Source organism: Engystomops pustulosus, chromosome 4 (assembly GCF_040894005.1).
Source record: "Engystomops pustulosus chromosome 4, aEngPut4.maternal, whole genome shotgun sequence".
NCBI classification, from domain to species: domain Eukaryota; kingdom Metazoa; phylum Chordata; class Amphibia; order Anura; family Leptodactylidae; genus Engystomops; species Engystomops pustulosus.
In genome coordinates, this window is record NC_092414.1 from 164,711,132 (window position 1) to 164,730,365 (window position 19,234).

General features: G+C 39.1%; 1 protein-coding gene across 2 annotated transcripts; it reads left to right on the top strand.

Annotated features, from left to right (window-relative positions):
* The first annotated feature begins 307 nt into the window (after positions 1-307).
* LOC140125687 (protein shisa-like-1) lies at positions 308-17,446 on the top strand. Of its 2 annotated transcripts, XM_072144549.1 has the most exons (5): positions 308-617; positions 1,481-1,565; positions 6,168-6,339; positions 12,295-12,508; positions 15,097-17,446. In XM_072144549.1, exons 1-5 carry the CDS (start codon positions 559-561, stop codon positions 15,359-15,361), a joined length of 795 nt encoding a protein of 264 aa, XP_072000650.1. In that variant the 5' UTR covers positions 308-558; the 3' UTR covers positions 15,362-17,446. The 2 variants fall into 2 exon arrangements, with proteins under 2 accessions (XP_072000650.1, XP_072000651.1); XM_072144550.1 differs by lacking the exon at positions 1,481-1,565.
* Positions 17,447-19,234: the final 1,788 nt, after the last annotated feature.

Here is a 19,234-nt window from a genome sequence, read left to right on the forward strand (position 1 = left end):
AGTACCTCCATCTCTCCCCGAGGAGTAATTATCAAGGGCTGGCAGGCTGCGAGTGGAAACAAACCATCAATTACATCACTAAGCCAGATCCATTTTAAAAAGCAGTTATTGAATTAAAAGGCGCACACATACAAACACACACAAAACTTCTTCCTTGCTTCTGTTTTCTAGCTCTCCATACAAAGTACATATATCCATAGAAACTGGATTAGTTTAAAAATTAAATAGAAGGCCCCGGGCTGAATTAAGGTCCCCACAGTGACTCAATTTGTGCAAAACACTTTGCTGTTAAGCTCAGTACCCTAGAGAACCACGAAAAGCAGCTGCACTCAGCTCATATGCAGATGCCAGGGAGGGTTTCCTCCATATTAAGGTTTTTTTTTAAATATTTTCAAATAGATACGCCGAAAACTGTGTCGTGTAATTGAGGTCAGTGCTTTGTCTTTTTCCCCCCTGAACATTTCGGAAAAGAAACTGAAGATTGGAGTTAAATCACAGCTGCAAGTGGAACAGAAGTTCAGAACTACAGGGAACTGAGGAACCTGGAACTTGAGCAAGATGACTAGAGGCCATGCTGCTTCAGGGATAGCCCAAATATTGAGGCCGGTGGATGGAAGGTATGTGCATAAGTGGCATGTTTCCATCTAATACCTAGATGCTTAAAACATTTTATCATTGTATTTCATGATATATTCCATGGGGTTTTTTATATTGCTCGATTATTAATAGGTTTATTATGCAAATGGAAGGATTCAGTGCTTAATGATTTTTTTAATCCTGAAACTTGTATATGTATTTGTGTGTGTATATATATCTAAATCATTATCAGTTAGAAGAATCATGACTGGGAAAATATATGTCAAATATACTTGTATACATATACAGGTATATTTGACATACATTTTCTTAGTCATAGTTCTTCTAACTGATAATGATTTTGTGAGGCATGAGGCACTGGGGATAGCTCCTTATGTAAATGAATATTACTGCTAAAGGTATTATACATAGAGCATAAAGATAAAGTGATCATCCATCCAAAGGTCACAGAGACAGGTACTAAGCCTCCACCCACACACCTGTGCAACCATTTACGTCTCTGGGGGTGATCTGCATAAAAATGACCAGCACACCCCTGCCTGCAGATATTACAAAATTCACAACTTTGCACGTTACTATTTTTCTGTAGAATATCTCTTTCCTGTGCCCAGAAGAACTTACAATTTAACATCTCGTGCCCTTATTTCCCCTGAGATCCCAGGGAGGCTGGGGCTTTCAGCTCCCAGTGTCATTCTGTCTGATCTGCTTCTTCAGTCTCTGCTTAATTAAAAGCGTTTAGTTCTAGACCTTTACATGAATACATCTTAATAAATTACCTTTCTGGGGGCTGCAAGTCACAGACTTTTGGTTTTTGTGTGGGAGAAAGAAGGGCAAAGGTCAGGACCAGACCGAACAAAACACCTCTCCTTATATTACACACTAGAAAGTACGGGAGATCTATTCAAGGCTGTCTCAACAAAGGAGCTGTCCAAACAGAATGGACCTACAGTCATCCATCAGTGCAGCACGTAAGTCTCAATCCTAATACAATTTGTGCCTGTACAATAATTACTGTAATTGCTACCTACTATTTGTAGTGAACACTGTGCATTTCCTAGGAACTGTAAATACAGATTCTGTTTCCGTACCAAGCCGCGTCGTTGAGGAAAGGGTTAATGAAATCTGCCCCTTTTTACTTACAGATCAGTCGTATCTTACTGATTTGTAAGGTTATTTTGGGTTGATTAAAATGTCATATGACATGTCTACGACTGTTTTGGGATCACATCCCTGTTACCCCTCCTAGGGGCCTGTTGGATAGATTTCTAGCTCTTTTTCTGCCCACTTTAAAATATTTTTTCTTTTATGAATTTCAAAACCTAAACTTTCCAGGATACATTGTGGGATCAATCTCACACATATATTATCAGATCATGTACTATTGCAGGAAGTCAGAAGAAATGTTATACTTACGTTAGTCGAAGATATAGAATGCTTTAATTATTGTGTTTCCAGTGAAATCATCATCATCAGGATTATCATTGTGTGCTCCTTCAGAAGTTTACTGTAGCTATGGCTAGCTCTAGTTCCTAACGGTTATTGCTTAGTTAGACCATATTCAGATATATATCATATATTCAGACCATATTCAGATGGAAATGGCAATGCTTTTGATGTGGGTGTTTGTGCTGCTGTTATCTGAATATGTGGAGAAATCTGCAGTGTTGTCTATTCCATTCTTGGCTTTCATTTAGAAGTTTTATTATAATTCCAGTTTCATTACTAGTAATATGTTCCATTATAATCCAATAATTAATAGCCCAGTTATTAGTATAACATACATCAATGGCAATTGCTCATTGACAGTTCTGTGCATTATATTCGTAAAAACTACATTATATTTTTATTACAGTATACAGAGATAAGTGGCTATCTAGAAGCTACTTATCTCTTTCTCCAGTCTAAGATCACTTTAGCAGGAACTTATCTCCATTGTACCCACCACAGCTTGTAGTCTGTGTAATTTGCTGTGCCCTAGAACAAAAAAGACAAGTGACAATCTCGTAGAAAAAAGGCTTTCCCTTACCATTTACTTGTGAAACAGATGACGTGTGCATCACAGAGAATAACGGACATGTACTGGAAGTTATTAGAGATGATCAGACTAAGTTCGAGTCCAGGGTTCAGATGCACCCCATGCGACCCGAACATTGCCGGATTGGTGGTCATGCAGCCAATCTGGCAAAATGATTCCCCTAGCTTATAGGCATGGGTGTTATTGGCCAGGGGTGTTCCCCTGCTAGGCTAGGCTAGTAGCTAGGGGCATCAATTTGCCAAATTGGACGAAAAATCCACCTATCTGGAAATATGTCTGGGTCATGCAGGACGCATCCGAACCCTGGACCTGAACTTAGAGTTTGGGTCTGCTCCTCTCTATCATTTATTAAGAGTTTGTCAAGAGTTTGTGTTGAGCACACAGCAAATCAAAGTTTTCAACAAATTTGAGTAAAATCTCTCAGAAGTGGATGAAGATCTAGCTGCCCACTGCTTACCCTGCCCTGTATATTGTGCTAGCTTATACATGTGCCACATAGTCAGAATCGACACCAGAAATCCCCTTTAGGTGCAAAATATTGTGGTGCAGCAAACACAGTGCAGCTGCACCCAAAACTGGCGCAGACACTTCATGTGCAAGCACTTTTCACGTTCTTTTCAGTGCAAAGTACAACAGAAACAGAACCTCTGGCACTTAATTTGTGATGCCCTCCCTGATGCCCTAAGCAAATATATATGCAGGATAAAAGCAGAGGATTGACTACATTCCTGGATCAGTGTAAAGACTTTCAATCACTGTGTTTGGGTTAGGACAGTAAAATATAACATCTTATCCGTAACAGTGTGTCACGGGTGCTCCCGCACCCATGTCTCAGGTCGCGGGCTCACCCATGGTCCTCTGTGTGACCCAGCGCCACGTGGCGTCTCGCTCCTGTCTCCACTCCCTTGGCCGTGCGCAGCATCCCTGACTCCTAGGGTGCACGAGCGCCGGGTTGAGAAGATTTAAAGGGTATAGGGCAGCACAGTGGCTGAGTGGGTATCATTTCTGCCTTCCAGAATGTATTCACGCTCCAGCCGGGTTCTTGGCAACAAATGGTTTTTATTTGGTTACATCATAACCTGCTCCATGAAACATACATGGTCCGTCTCGGTCTACGCGTTTCAAGCGGTGCAACCGCCCTTACTCATGCACCGCTTGAAACGCGTAGACCGAGACCGACCATGTATGTTTCATGGAGCAGGTTATGATGTAACCAAATAAAAACCATTTGTTGCCAAGAACCCAGCTGGACCGTGAATACATTCTGGATTGCTACATGCCCTAGCAGAAGGGTGGCCCGTGCCAGGATCCGACACAAAAGGCATTTATGGGGAGGTGAGCTGGTATTCGTTTTTGACTGATCATTTCTGCCTTGCAGCACTGGAATCCTGGGTTCAAGTCCCACCCAGGTCAACCTCCTGCCTGTCCCCAACCACAAACCTGCCTTCCGTTTTTGTACTTCACCTTGGCTACAACCGTGGACAGGTCACACCTGTGGAAAGACCTGGTGTTACCAAGCCGCAACAAGTCCAATCCGCTTTGTGGCGGACTCTGGTGAAAACCGGGTGCCACTTAGATTCCTGTCCGTACATCATAGTCCACGGTGGTCCAGTGGGTCCACTATCCCTGGAGCCTGACACAGTGTAGCTTTGAGATTCCTCAAAAATCCCTCAGAAAGAACTTCACCATTTATGGGGCACATTTACTAAAAACAGTTCAAACTGTACTATGAGCAGTTTTCCTGTGTACAGTGCAGGGTGAGTCAGATTCAGGATTTCGGGCACACATTCTTCATGAATCTGGCGCTCCCTGCTCTGCCCTGATAGAGTGCACCAACGTTTTTGGGTGCGCCTTTAACATGCGGCGTGCAACACACTTATGTCGGACTTTGCATTATAAATGTGGCGCACAGTCCGACTGAGCACCGGAACCAATGGCGAATCTTCATAAGGCGGTATGGGTGGGTGTATGTGGCCTTATATGAAGATCCGCCATCAATCTTAAAATAATTCTATACTCACCTTCAGCTTCTTTTCTTTGCAGCACCATCTTCTCCTCCTCCTGTCCAGGCGCATTCAGTATGATTCGGTGGTGTCGAAGGCGCATGACATCATAGTGTATGCACGTGCGGGCAGGAAGTGGAGAAAACAATCTGTATAGAGGGGTTTTTTTTCAAGAGGGCCCTGTTGTGGACATTTTATTAATGGGGGGAATCTCTTCTGTCAACAGTTTGGTAAAGGGGGCATCTGCTGTGGACATTTCATTAAAGGGGGGCATCTGCTGTGGACATTTCATTACTGGGGGACCTCTGCTGTGGACATTTTATTAAAGAGGGCATCTACTGTTGACATTTTATTAAAGGGGACTCTGCTGTAGACATTTCATTAAGGGGGGCTCTGCTGTTGATATTTCATTAAAGGGGGGCCTCTGCTTTGGACATTTCATTAAGGGAGGCATTTGCTGTTGAAATTTTATTAGAGTAGCAGCTGCATTTCCCCCTAGGGCTTATACTCAAGTCGATAACCTGTCATAAAATTAGGAGGCTTGGCTTATATGTGAGTATTAATACATGTGCAAGCAGTTTGCACTTAAAAGAAAGTCCTCCAGAAAACTGGCACAAAGACCTTAGTAAATGTGCCCCTATATCTGAAAAGAGAATGAAACGTACTACGATTCATAAAAAGTAGTAAATTCTTTACATGATTTAAATTTTGGACAATTATAAATGCACAACAGATAAGTGATGCTTCATGCATTTTAGGCATTTTCATGTATACTGCGTTACTGCATTTATGATTGATATATATGACACATAATATACATGTATAAATATACATGAGATTACATATGATGATTGATAAATAGATGTACGGATAATAGACATCCAAATAAATAGAAAGATATGAAATACGGTAGATTGATAGATTGATATATGATGATAGATAGAATGAGATAAATGTAAAGATATGATGATTGATTGATATAACATAATATACTTGATTATACGCTGGCATTAGATGCATAATAGACAGACATATGGGTAGATTTAAATACCTCATTTTGATTGATAGATGTCATATACAGACAAATAGAACAGATAGATAGAACAGATAGATAGAATAGAACAAATAGATAGATAGATAGATAGATAGATAGATAGATAGATAGATAGATAGAATAGAACAGATAGAATAGAACAGATAGATAGATAGATAGATAGATAGATAGATAGATAGATAGATAGATAGATAGATAGAATAGAACAGATAGACAGATAATAGATAGCCAGGTACATTACTTCTGTAAGATGGCTGTGTGCTGCCCAGCGGTAGATCACTCATGTAGCAGTATGAAATGTACTGTAATCTCTGAATGGTGAACTGCCAGGTAACTAACGCCGCTGGAATAAAATGCACCCAGAAGAGTTCTAAGAGACTATTGCTTTTAAAAGAGGAACTAATTGGACTGGAACAATAAAATGTATTTGCTCATGTGGCAAGCCTTAATGGCATTTGTTCTCTGTTTATTGTCACAGGTAATGGATGCAAAAGATAATGTTGCTTGCGGTTTCTTTGTATCTTTCTTCCCACCCCACTGCTCTGGCAAACAATGTCCACAGAACACAGAAACTCCTGAGAAGATGAAGCGGCTGAATTCAGCTAACCTGCTCCGCTTGACTGTGCTGCTCCTCAATTATCTCTGGAAAGGTATCTGCTGATTTCACTCCTCCTCTTTGTACTAAAACATTTTTACAATTTGACTACACTAGAGAATCGCCATCGCCGATTCTGCTATTATGAGATGTGGCTTAATCCTCCTACGTATTTAATCCTTGACTTCGTAGCTAGTTCTAACAGAATAATTCTTTCTTCATGTCTCCCGGACAGGTATCAGCTTTGTGTTTTAAAGGCAAGTAATGTTATTTAACCTGCCTTGTCACTTTACTTTGAGAAAAGTTATAGGAACTTGGCAGCTCAAACAGCAAAAAAAAAAAAATTGGAGTGACTATAGAAGACAGTGTCATTGGATATTTTCTATAGTTTCTATGTGCTGCACCTGTATGACCCTATAGGCCTGTCACAGAAGTAGAACACAGAACGTAATATGCTTATTGTGTTTGCCTTTTTTATATTTATGCAATTCTAACTCTAATTAAAAGGAAGTAACATGATGAATTAAATTAAGAGTTTTGCAATGTTCCGCTTTATATTATTACATATAAGCACATGCTAGGAGCCAGATATAACCTGGTAAATGCTGCATTTTCTTCATTAATATCTTTAATATTATTTAATAATTAGTTCCCTGTGTGCTCCTTTTTCCATAGTAAAGATAATGAGAGGTGAGAGTTCATTAGCAGGACGTAAGTTGGAGTAGAAATAACAGTTAATGATATTATATCCTTTCCATTGTGACCTGTAAATATGTCAGTTAGGAAGAAATACTTAACGCTACCTGTTAATTGGGTATTAAAAATCATAGCTAGTCCTGGAGATGAGTGCATATTGTTGTTAGGGTGCCAGTTCAGCAGTCCAGAACTACTGGGTTCTTCTTTGTGCTGGCTTTATATCACTACTATCCTGTTACTATCCAAAGTCTATGCATTGTTGATTTTTATATTAGAAATCTTGGAATGCTAGTTATGCTCTGTACTTAATGTGTATAAAAAATGGGGGATGAATAAGGCTACAGTGGGCCCAGGGCTGTATAGAGATTGTAGGTCACTGAAACCACCATTGTAACATTCCCACTGAAATTAGCAGGCAAAAGTTAAATCAGGAGCTACCTATCTAGTCACTTGACAGTTCCTCTCATGTATAGAACATTGTCTTTGTGACCCAGTTGTCTTTGGTTTATGAAAGACATCTCCACACAGCGCCACTAAAAATATCACAGTCACTTAGAAAAGAGAGCATTCATCAAGTTTTGTGACAAATAAGTCAGGAACTATTTTCCCCTGTATGCCACCTCCACACCTGGCAACACCTGGCGTACAGTTCCAGGACAGCTTCCCAACAAATTTATGAGGAGATTGGAGTCTCCTAAAATATCCAACGTAGCAGAAAGGGGCAAAGTTTAATCATATCCTGGTATACAATGTGATAAAATTATTGTAAATGCCCCAATAGTGTATAGTGTCCTATGGCTAACACTGTGCACCTCAATCAGGATACCATTGAACACACAACTGACCACACTGTGTCCCCTACATAAACCACACTATCAAACCACCATACTTAAATCGACAAAACTGTGTTCTCACATATATCAAGTATACCTCTCACAACACATCAATGACAACACTGTGCCCCCCATAAATATTGTATATTTAACTATATAACGGTATATTGTAAAGTACCCCTGGATAAATAAATGAATACATTACCGATTAAATTGATAAAAATATAAAGTGCCAACTGTAACTTATAACAACATACGTAGTCCTCCAGATGCTTTGGGTTTTTTATTGTTTTACAGTTTGTAGTACAAATGATAAATAATCTTTGGGTCAGTACAATTACAGAGATAACAAGTTTATGAAGTTTTTATTATGTTTTAATACTTTTAAAAAGATAGGCCATTGTGACAAGGGAAAACCCATGTGTATATGCTTTTATTTATTTTCTGTCCATTCTAAAGCAAGGGGTGATTTGTTTGTGATATTTTTTTCATTATTATTTTATGATGAGCAGGGCCCTTACTCAAATTGTTTCATCTGATTATGTTGTTACTCTGTAATGTCTTGGGTTTTTTGTATATGTACCCCATGACCTGATGGCCCTATATAAATAAAGCTATTATTGTTATGAAACTTTTTTTTACAATACAGCCAGGTCCTTGAAAAAAAAGGCCCCTCCAGTAGACTTTTTTTTACTTTTTTTTTAATGAAGATCACCTCGCTCTTTTAAAGAGGACCTGTCACCCATAAGTTGGGCACTAGGAGCTGCTTACTAAGGTAAGCAGCCCCTAGTGCTTAAACAAACACTGCAGAGTACAATGTCAACGTCAGACCGCTAAGCAAATTGGTCTGGCGTATTCATGAGGGGGCTGTCCGAGGCGCTGCCTCTTCCCCGGACTGCCAAGCTCGCTCCATCGGCCGGCGGTGACTGCCGCACATCATATGGCAGTCACCGCCCCTAATCCCGCCCCAACCCCGCCCCCTCATGAATACATTGGACCACTTGGTGAGCGGTCCGGCGTTTACATTGTACTCCGCCGCAGTGTTAGAGTGAGCTGGTGCTGGTAAACTAAAACAACGGCCCGCTTGTCAGTAGTGTGTTTATAGTGCTAAGGCTTACATGTATCCTATTCTGAAGATGCCAGGTTAGTTGCCTCATTTGAGAACTGGGTATCCATCAGACTTGTTGCCTTATTGTATTTATTCTATATTGTAAAAGTTCTAAAGTTATCTATTTCCAACTGCATCTGCCTACCTCAAATGCTATCAACTTCTATCCAAAGCCAAGGGTCAAAATATGCTCTCCAGTCGAAGGTTCACGCTGCACCACCTACACCTAAATCGGTTTCATTACTGTCAGAAACTGTGCTCGATGGGACAAGCTTTGAGCCTTTGATGCAGCATTTATCTCAGACAGGATTGAATTATTTTCAAACACCTGCAGTATATCTAACGAAGCATATAAAATGATGCAAAATTTTTGAGCTAAAGCAACCTACTGAAGGATGAACAAGGCACCACTTTGGCCAGCTCATGTAGGTTAAATTGGCTCAATGAGATCTTGGATTTGGATCTAAAAAAGTCTCCCAATATAATTTCTTCTTTTTCCTTTCCTTACCTATGAATATGTCAAGGCCCCTCAGGCTTTGTCATAACCTGTATTTACAATAACAAAGCTTATAGAGACTATCATCAGTCTAGTTGTCCTCAATTCCTGATTATTGAGCAAGTTGTTTGTAACCCTTGCATTTCTGCTCATAGTTTCATGTTTGTAAATAAAAGCCACCATATACCTTGGATACTTATCTACATTCTTCTACATCTAACAGCTAATATCTTTGGCCAAGCATGAAGCATGTGAAGATGCTTATTTGCAGATATAAAATATTTACACAAAGTGGTTGTCCCATAAATAGGGGAATTAATACAAAATCTACAGTATTTAGTTTTCATGCATAACAAAATGTTAACATTTGGAAAATTTCCTGCTAATTACAAGAATTTGGATTCTATAGTTTGTTTACATTATAGTGAATATTAATTAAAATTGCAGTAATTCTTTAATAGAATTGATTCAGTTTTAACATTGGGGGGCATTCATGTCAGATTAGTTTTGCTTACAACTGCAGATATTTTTTTATCAACTGTGAACAGTCACTACAGGTCATTTTCTGTAGCAATTATCTCCGGATGGTATCCAAATTAGTCTAATCACACTAAAATTACTGGCATGTAAACCTTCCCTAGTGATGGTGAATATTGACAAGCCTCTATTTCTGTAAATGAACTGATTTTAGAACTGTCATTTTACAGTTATTATATTTTTTATAATATTTTTTCACTTTCAAATGACAATGGAAATCTCCATGTAATTTATATGCGGCTTATAAATGAGCAGATCATTTTCTACACTGCCCCATGCAGCTTTGGTTTGTCAGTCACATTCATTTAAAGATGATGAGAAAAATGCCCTGCTCTTGATCTCAAATTAGCTTAAATCTAATACTTGAGATGAGCAGAGAGATGATATTCATGAATGTATCTGTAGAGCACTTGGATTTTCTATGGGGTGAAGCAGAGTCATTGCGGTGAAATGGGGATTATTAATGGGGCCAAACGATATAATAGTAAACAACCACTAGACCGGAAAAAGAGAGAAGCAAATATGGTGGAAGGGTAATAGGTGTGTGTACAGGTATTGCCCTGCAGTACAAAGCTGTTACGCCCCCTTTTATATAGAGCCATGTACAGTATTAGCTTCAACCTCCTCACACAGATATAGCAGCATATACTGCTATAACTATTCTTGTGTCTAAATGAAATGTGCACATTATGATGTATTGTTTATATGCCTTCCATATAGAATTTCATCAGAGTAGCATCTTCTTCTCAAAACACCTGTAACAGTTTTCAGAAAACATTGGTAACAACTATATCATTGCTGAAAAACATGACAACTTTCTTCCAAAAACAGTGCCAGTGTGTGTTATTGCAACTAAGCATTCATTTCTACACAGCTGATCTGCAACCATGGTCAGGTGTCGAGCTGCATTTAAGAAAAAAAGCAGCCGTGTTTTACAACCCTGGACAACCCTTTTAAATAAATATGTTTCTGTGTCCTTCTTTTTCCCCCTTCCTTAATTTAAAAGTTTTATTAGCTTTCTCTCTTTCAATACACTGTTGAAAACTTGAGATAAAGAAGCCTGATAAAGTCTAATGACTTAACTCTTTTACTTTAACATCAGCTCTATTAATTTCTGAAATAGTTTATGTCCCAAGACTAGAGATGAGTGAAACCAATGTTCCTGATCAGGGTCAAGGTCAACCCTGGCCAATCATAGTCATGGCTAATTGCTAGGGGCATCAATTTGCCACATGGGTTGTTCAGCTGCCATTCCGGCAATATGTCCGGGTCGCAAACCCAAAACCCTGAACCCAAATGGAAACATCAGGCCTGCTCATCTTTATCCAGTACAACAACTATTGTGATTGTGTCCCTAAATATCCGTGAATGGGGACATGGCCATCAAAGAGGCGGGGAGCAGTGTGAAAAGTTTCCAGAGAAGAAGGCAACCCAAAGGGTTAGTAAAGTTGTCTGCATCCATGGACACTGCCACATCCAGAGCTTCTGATTCCTTTTTTTAAAATCTTTTATTTAAAGCACATCTTCCATCAGATTTATTGATGGTAGATGTCCCAAACTAACTTGCTTGCGTTGTCAAGGGATGACCACACTTTTGTTATCTCCCTGGTTATCGGCATTCTTTTAAAAAAACTATAAAAATATATAAATGGGAGGGGGGGGGCTATGTCACACATGCGCTCGTCAGCTCCAGTGCCTGCTAATATATCCCCCTCTTTGTTCATGGAAGCCTGGTCCTGCCCGCCGATCCACAGAGGATCGTCCAGAAACAGATCGTCAGGCTGCCATGAGCGCAGATCGGGCGCCATATATTAGCAGGTGGTGGAGCCGGGAGGAGCTCAAGTGGTCTAGAATGTATGTAAGTTATCCAGAAGAAGCATGAGGAGCAGAGAGGAGCAATATTCCTCTAAGAAGAGTTACCCATAATGGACATTTAGGCATCAGACTGCTGGAAGCACATCCACGGTGTAAAGCATTTAATTATTTCTATATTGCTGAAAGAGAATAGGTCTGGTCCTCCAAAAGCATGAATTCATTGACCATAGAGATCCTTGATGCTTTTGATTCCTTTTGATTCTTAGTTTTTTGGGACTATTTTGAAATAAAACTACATATTCTCATAGTACCTTGATATTTGAGCATTTCCAAAGCACCAAATGTTCTCTGAATACTAACCCTACTACTCCATAGTGAAGGTCTGCATTAAATGCTATGTCTTCAATTAGTATAATACGTTCTGACCTTTACTAAAGGTTGGATCAATGAAGAATGACCATTATAATGATGTAGACACTCAATAAAATACCTTTGAGTAATAACCTATCTCCATCTATCTTATAGCTTCGACTGTTAATGTGCGCACGTGTGAGGGCTATCCAGGACAGGGTGATGTGTATCACACAGGCTTCCACTGTCCACGATTAAGTGACTCCAAAGAACATATGTACTGCTGCTGGCCTGGGAACGACACCTTGAAATACTGCTGCAAGCAGGACGAGTTTGAATCTGTCATGAGAGTGAACCTGTCAGAGACACTTAGCACATATATTTATAGGTATGTCTAGAATATGGCCGTTACATTGTAGAGCGATTGTGAAGTATCTATAATAGAGGTAAGGAGCAATGCACATAGGCAAGCTCTCATTTTTGTCCACTGGACTTTGATGACACAAAATCTTATCACCAAAAAGATATGTGAATTCTTGCAACCAATGGGCAAAGAGGGGTATGTGGTAGCCATATGATCAGACTTTATACAATCATAAAGACACATAGGTCTGTTTAATGAGCTCCATGGCCCAACCAATTGATCATAACTTTTTTATTAGGAAACTGGTGTAAATCTAGTCAGATCTAACATACCACCTCTAAGTAATGGTGGTGACTGTGATATCTGCAAGTAACTAGCACAAAAATCATTCTTATTGTTTTCCCCCCAAAACGTGTAACATTTTTTCTTTTCTTTTTAAATATCTTTTTATTAAATTTTGCCAAACTTTTTTAGCAGATAACATTGTGTGTAACATTTTACCCTGATTTTAAGATGCCTGTGTTACCATTTTCGGTTTGTCCTTAGATGCACTTTCTGCCCTAGTGAGAGATTACATTTAAAATATCAGAAATTTCTACTAACAACGCCTTGTAATTGATTATTAGTCATTTTTAATTTTTGGGCTTCCAAATGGCAGTAATATTTAAAACAAATACAAAAGGTAGAACATTTAGCAATGTAAATGAGCATATAAAATATAACATTGACTTAAGTAATTAAAAACATACATGGAAAAATCCGTTTTGGCTATTTGAAAAGTAATGATAAAGTATGAAATTTATTTCATTCATATAAAAGAAATATTGGAATAGGAAATTTACCATCAAAATCAGGCATGGATAAACCAGGGACAATTACTCAGGGCACTGTGACTGTAATAATCTTCTAATTTTAGTTATCTATGGCTTTCCTCCTTCTAAAATAATATTTAAAATTATGCTAATGAGCCCAAGGGGCTCTGGTGGGTGTTTCTAGAGCCCCTCAGTGCTGAAGCATCACAGGCTGTTACAATAAGCAGAAAATGTCTCAGCCTCCTCCTGCTCTATCTCCCCTTCCTCTGCTTATGTAATGAAGCAGCCACAGGAAGTGCAGGGGAAGGGGAGATCTGCCCTGCTCATTGTAAAAAACTGTGAAAAGACATCATAAAGAGGCTCTGGAAACACCCACCATACCCTGTGGGCCTATTAGCATCATTTTAAACCTTTATTTTGGAATAAAGGAGGCCATGGATAACAAATATAAGAAGATTAACATAGTCACAGTGCCAGGATCTAAGAGTAAGTGTCTCTGGTTTATCATGATGGATTTTGATGGTAGATTTTCTTTATCTAGTAAACCTTTGAAGTTTTTTTTTTCAGAAATGAATAGAGCCGGTGAAAATAATACAATTTGGTATAGATACAGAAGCTTCTTTGTAAAATTTCCCTACTTCTTCTTTCTCCTGCAGTGAGCAGTGTTTCTGAAAAATTTCACTGGTTAATACACAGCTAATATAAGATAAGATCAGGAGGTTAATGATAAACTCTTTTCATATCTAGAGAATATTTCCCTTGATGATCCAGCTCTGTGAGAAGATTGGACTGTCATTAGGAACGTTATCAGGTTCCTTTATTTAACACAGTTGTCAGTGAAGTACAGAACAGAAGCGGATTTACACAAACAGCTTATAAGAAAGGCAGAGGAAGAAAGAATACAGGGAAATATTTATTTAAGGAAGTATATTACAAAGTTTACATTTATTTTGCATTTTATTTAGTTTGCATTATTCATTTATGCAATTTTGGTAAAACTTTAGTTATGCCTTAAAGGGAACTTGTCATCAGGATTTCACATTTCCATCTGATAACAGGTTCCACTAGGCTTTTTCAATACTGAGTACAATTCTTCTTTTCTAATCAAGCTTCCATGTTCCAGTAACTTTCCTTTTGTCATTGAGTCCTTTCTTCATCATCCTCCCTTCTCCCCTCCCCATGCCTATGTGAGCTGACCACTGCAGACAGATCTCGTACTTAAGCAGTCCGCTACTTCAATCTGTCAATCTGTTAGAGATAAGTCTCACAGTGCATGACATATTAAAGGAGGTGACTGATCAAGTGATCAGTGAGAGATCTCCTAGCAGTCATCAGCTCACATAGGAGGAGGGAGCAGGAGGGAGGGGGATGGGGAGGATGACGAAGGAATGACTCAATGTCACAGGGACTCCATGCATTGAAGTTAAAACCTACATGACTCAATGGAGTTTGCTGGCAGGGTACCAGGTACACTTTTACCTACTTTTATAAGTTACTGGAGCATGGAAGCTAAAGTAGAAATGGACTCAGTATTAAAAAAGGCTAGTGGAAGCCTTATCTGGTGGAAATGTCAAATTCTGATGACTGGTTACCTTTAAGATAGGATCTAATTGTAAAACCTTGTGTTAATGTTTAGGGAGATTGTGAAAAATGTTATCTTGACATATCGCAGTACAAAGCCTTCAGTAGCAGGATACAAGACAGAATCAAATTTCGAATTATGTGCAAAAAAAAAAAAACAGAACCATAAACAATCACTTCTGCATTTGACGTCAACCAGTTTTCTTTTCATTATTTTAGGAGCCCTCTTCCTCTGCTTGGCATTGGCTTCTATGGACTCTTGATCCTTTCCTTGATGATTGTAGACTTCATCTATTACTACAGACTCAATAAGAAAGCTTTCTACAACATGTTAAGCCACATGTGGATTGGACGACATTTTATCATTCCTCTTTTCCAGAGGAACCTGGAAGATAGCATTCAGCAAAAGAACAAAGGTGTAACAGCACGGATGACAGCGGATGCCAGGCCTGATGAGCACAGACCTTTAGAAGGCAATGTGTGAGGATGCTGCGGGGGTGGATTGACAATGGATTGCCGATAAATATTACCATAGACAAAAGATATCTTTATTTCGCAATATGACAATCAGAAGCTTTATGAAGATGACTCTTTCTTTTATTCTGCTTATAAAAGCACTACGTTGTTTAAACAAATTACCACTCGCACCCTATGCTATTGGATGTATTCAAATGAATGTAGAGACAATGACAGAGAATTTGGTATAATAGCTCTAAAATCTACCACTGATGTGTTTAGCCAACATTGCTAGGTTACAGAGCATTCTGAAGACTTCCTGCGAACCCAGAACTAAAATTGTGTATGTTACTTAGTGCAAAGAAATTGCATAATTGATGTTTTAGTTTCGCATTAGTTATGCAGTTCACCCTCCATACAGCATGATGTTAGGAGACAGAAATAGGTAATGTGCTATTCTTCTGTATAATTTCATACATTATTTACAGATACAAAAAGGACCATCGGCCCACCACTTATCTGATGCAATTTCACAGCACGGAAAAGAAGAGCCTCAGCATACTCATCCAAGGTTATAGAAAAAAAGATCCAGCACTTGCTTTTTCCATAAAATCCAGCCTATATAGTACATGTATTTAAGGGGGACTTGTCAGCAGAAACTGATCTAATAAACCACTACCTGAAGGTTGTGAAGCAGATAATTGCTTTCCAGATCAAGTTTCTTTGATGGGCCATCATGGTGGCATCATCCAAAAAATCAACCTTAAAGGAAATCTCCCATTTGATTTCATGCATTATGAACCAAAGATACCTTGAGAATGCTGTAATTGCACTGATGCAGGAACGTATCTTGTTTAATCCCTGTGCTGAGTGTTTTGCTGAAAAAAACAATTATAAAATTATGATAATGAAGCTCTGTCCCTTCTGTGCTGGGGCTTGGTGCTTCTCCTCTCACATTAAGTATACACTGCTCCTGAGAATGATGTAATCACTGTGTTGTGCCTGACAGGCAGAAGTAATCGATTGCTGAACAACCCAGCTGCTGTGTATGAGTGATCCAGCTCAGGTTGATTAGTCTGGACAGTTCAGCAAGCACCGTGTAATGTGCAGGCTGAAGGCAACCCAGCTTTGCCAAGATCCTGAATGTTACAATTGTTTTTTCACCAAAACCACTCAGCTCAGGGATTAAACAAGATATGCTTCTGCATCAGTGTAGCTACAGCATTCTCAAGGTATGTTTGGTTCATAATGCATGAAATCAAATTATTTGCCCCCATAGACGGCAATGGTCGCACAGAGTGATACGGTGCAGCACACGTGCACCACCGTAATGCTCTGTACACGGGGAAAAAATTGGACATGTCCTACCTTTTCCTGTGTTGCGACCAGTACAAAGTGCATTACTATGGAGAGGTGTCACCCCTCCTCCTCTCCATGGTGTTGAATGTATGCCCGCCCGGCTGCGGCCAGGCGGGCATACGTTTGTGTGAATGCAGGCTAAAGCTGATTTTCTGGATGAGGCCACCACACTAGCCCATGGACGAAAACTGATGTGGAAGGTTTTTAGCTGTTCGATAACAAACTGGTAGTGGTTTATTAGATACATTTATGCTAAAAGATTCCCTTTAATGTCTTTTAAATGTCCCTAAAATAAAGGCTGGATAGACCATGCACTTTATACTCACTAGTGTTCATGTGTTCTTAATAGACAGAGAAGAATAAGCCAGTATCAAGCAGCTCCTTATTTCCCCTAAGAACAAAAGTATTGGTCATGTTAAATTTCAGCAACCCACTCCTTCCTATCCCTGACATATACCATAGGGGACATTGGACAACCCCATATATAAAAGAAACATTAATGTGAACCACAAGTTTGAGGGGCAAACCAAGTAATGGATTTTTTTCCCCTCCATCTTAAATAAATAATTTATTTTGTTTTGGTTTATAGTTTGTTCTGTGAAGAACTAGTGCAGAACCAAAGAAAAGACATTGGGGCTTATTTACTAAGGATCACAGATCACACTTTCGTCAGACTATTCATGGTTTTTCGGGATTTGCACAGCTAAGACAGGTATTTAACAGGGGCTTGTGCTGGGATTGTGTCGCACACGATCGAATTGTGGCGTGTGTAGCTGCACTGGCTTTCAAGCAACAGAAATCGGGAAGGGTGTGCCGACGGATGAGGGGGGAAGCAACACATGCAGGATATCGGGCGCACGATCTTAGTCACTTGTGGCACAGTGCACGATCGTCAGAAAATGCACTTTCGGACGGGTAAGTAAATGTGCCCCATTCTATTTAAATGACCTAGCAGCAAAACGCAAACATGATGCCAATATTAACAGGGTCTTTAATATGTGGCGGTAGTCCCTAAAGGGAATCTACCAACTTTAAAATCATGATCTTGCTGAAGCATAGAAAGTTTCAGCAAACAGTGGGAGGGAGAAGTGCTCCCGCATAGTGTAACAGATGATGAAGCTGCTGCAAACAAGGGCTCTGGTTACACCATCCAGAGTCCTTCTGGCTCATTATCATAATTTTAAAAGCTGATTTTGAAGATGATTAACACAGTCACGGTGCCTGGATCTATGAGTAAGTACCCCTGGTTTATCATGAAGGATTTTGATGGTAGATTTCCTTTAAAAACTTGCTGACTGCCTACATACTCAGAATCTGCATCTTCAAAGAGATCTGCAGTATTGGGCAGCCGCGCTTTCCATGTAGAAGTGAGGGATGGTTCATTACCACCCTTGTCTTACTGATTGATGCATGGAGCAAAATTAGGCCAGTCCCAATTACAGGGGTAATCATCAATGTTAATATGCTCCAATTTATGACCTTATTGGGGGAACATTTGGGAAAAAAACAGGGATATTTCCACAGATATAAAAAGCTAGAATAAAAAGGTATAAAGCCAAATATATTATAAGAAAAATATGCAAAAAGTATCACTTTCACAACCACATGTGCTAAAAATCCCCCAAAATATCAACTGAAAAAATAGTCCAGTATGAAACTGACTAATAAGCATAAAGCATGGTACTACATGTACACTACTGCATGTACAAAAAACCCACACAAATGGTAGATCTTAACTTTTAAAGACCAATCAATTACCACAGCCAATTCTAGAAAAAAAAATCCAAAATATGTGAACTAATACTTAACATTTATTCTATATGCCATTAAATGTAAAAGGTCTTTATGTCTGTAAAAAGTTTGTATATGAAAACTTCCAGTTAATGCAGTCCTCCTCTAGCATGACAACCCCAAGGAGTGGTCTCGGGGTAAAGTATAAGCCATAACCATAGGGCTTTTAATAGGTACAGTAACAAGCTCCTGTACTCATTAACCCCTTAATGACCAGGCGTTTTTACGTTTTTGCATTTTAAGTTTTCACTCCCCACCTTTAAAAATCTATAACTTTTTAATTTTTTTATGTAAGAGCTCTGTGAGGGCTTGTTTTCTGCATAATATATTGCACTTCATAGTAATGGTTTTTAATATTCCATGCCGTGTACTGTGAAGCAGGAAAAAAAATTCCAAATGCAGTGAAAATGGTGAAAAAATGCATTTGCATCATACTCTTGTGAGCTTGCTTTTTACGGCTTTGACTGTGCGCCCCAAATGTCATATCTACTTTATTCTTTGGGTCACTGCGATCATGGGGATAACAAATTTGTATAGGTTTTATAATGTTTTCATTCATTTACAAAAATGAAATCCTCCTGTACAAATAATATTCTTCATTTTGCCATGTTCTGCCACTAATAACTTTTTCATACTTCGGTAAACGGAGCTTTGGGTGGCCTCATATTTTGCGACGTTTTCAATGCTACCATTTCAAAGACTATACGACCTTTTGATCATTTTTATAGAATTTTTCTATATTTTGCAAAAT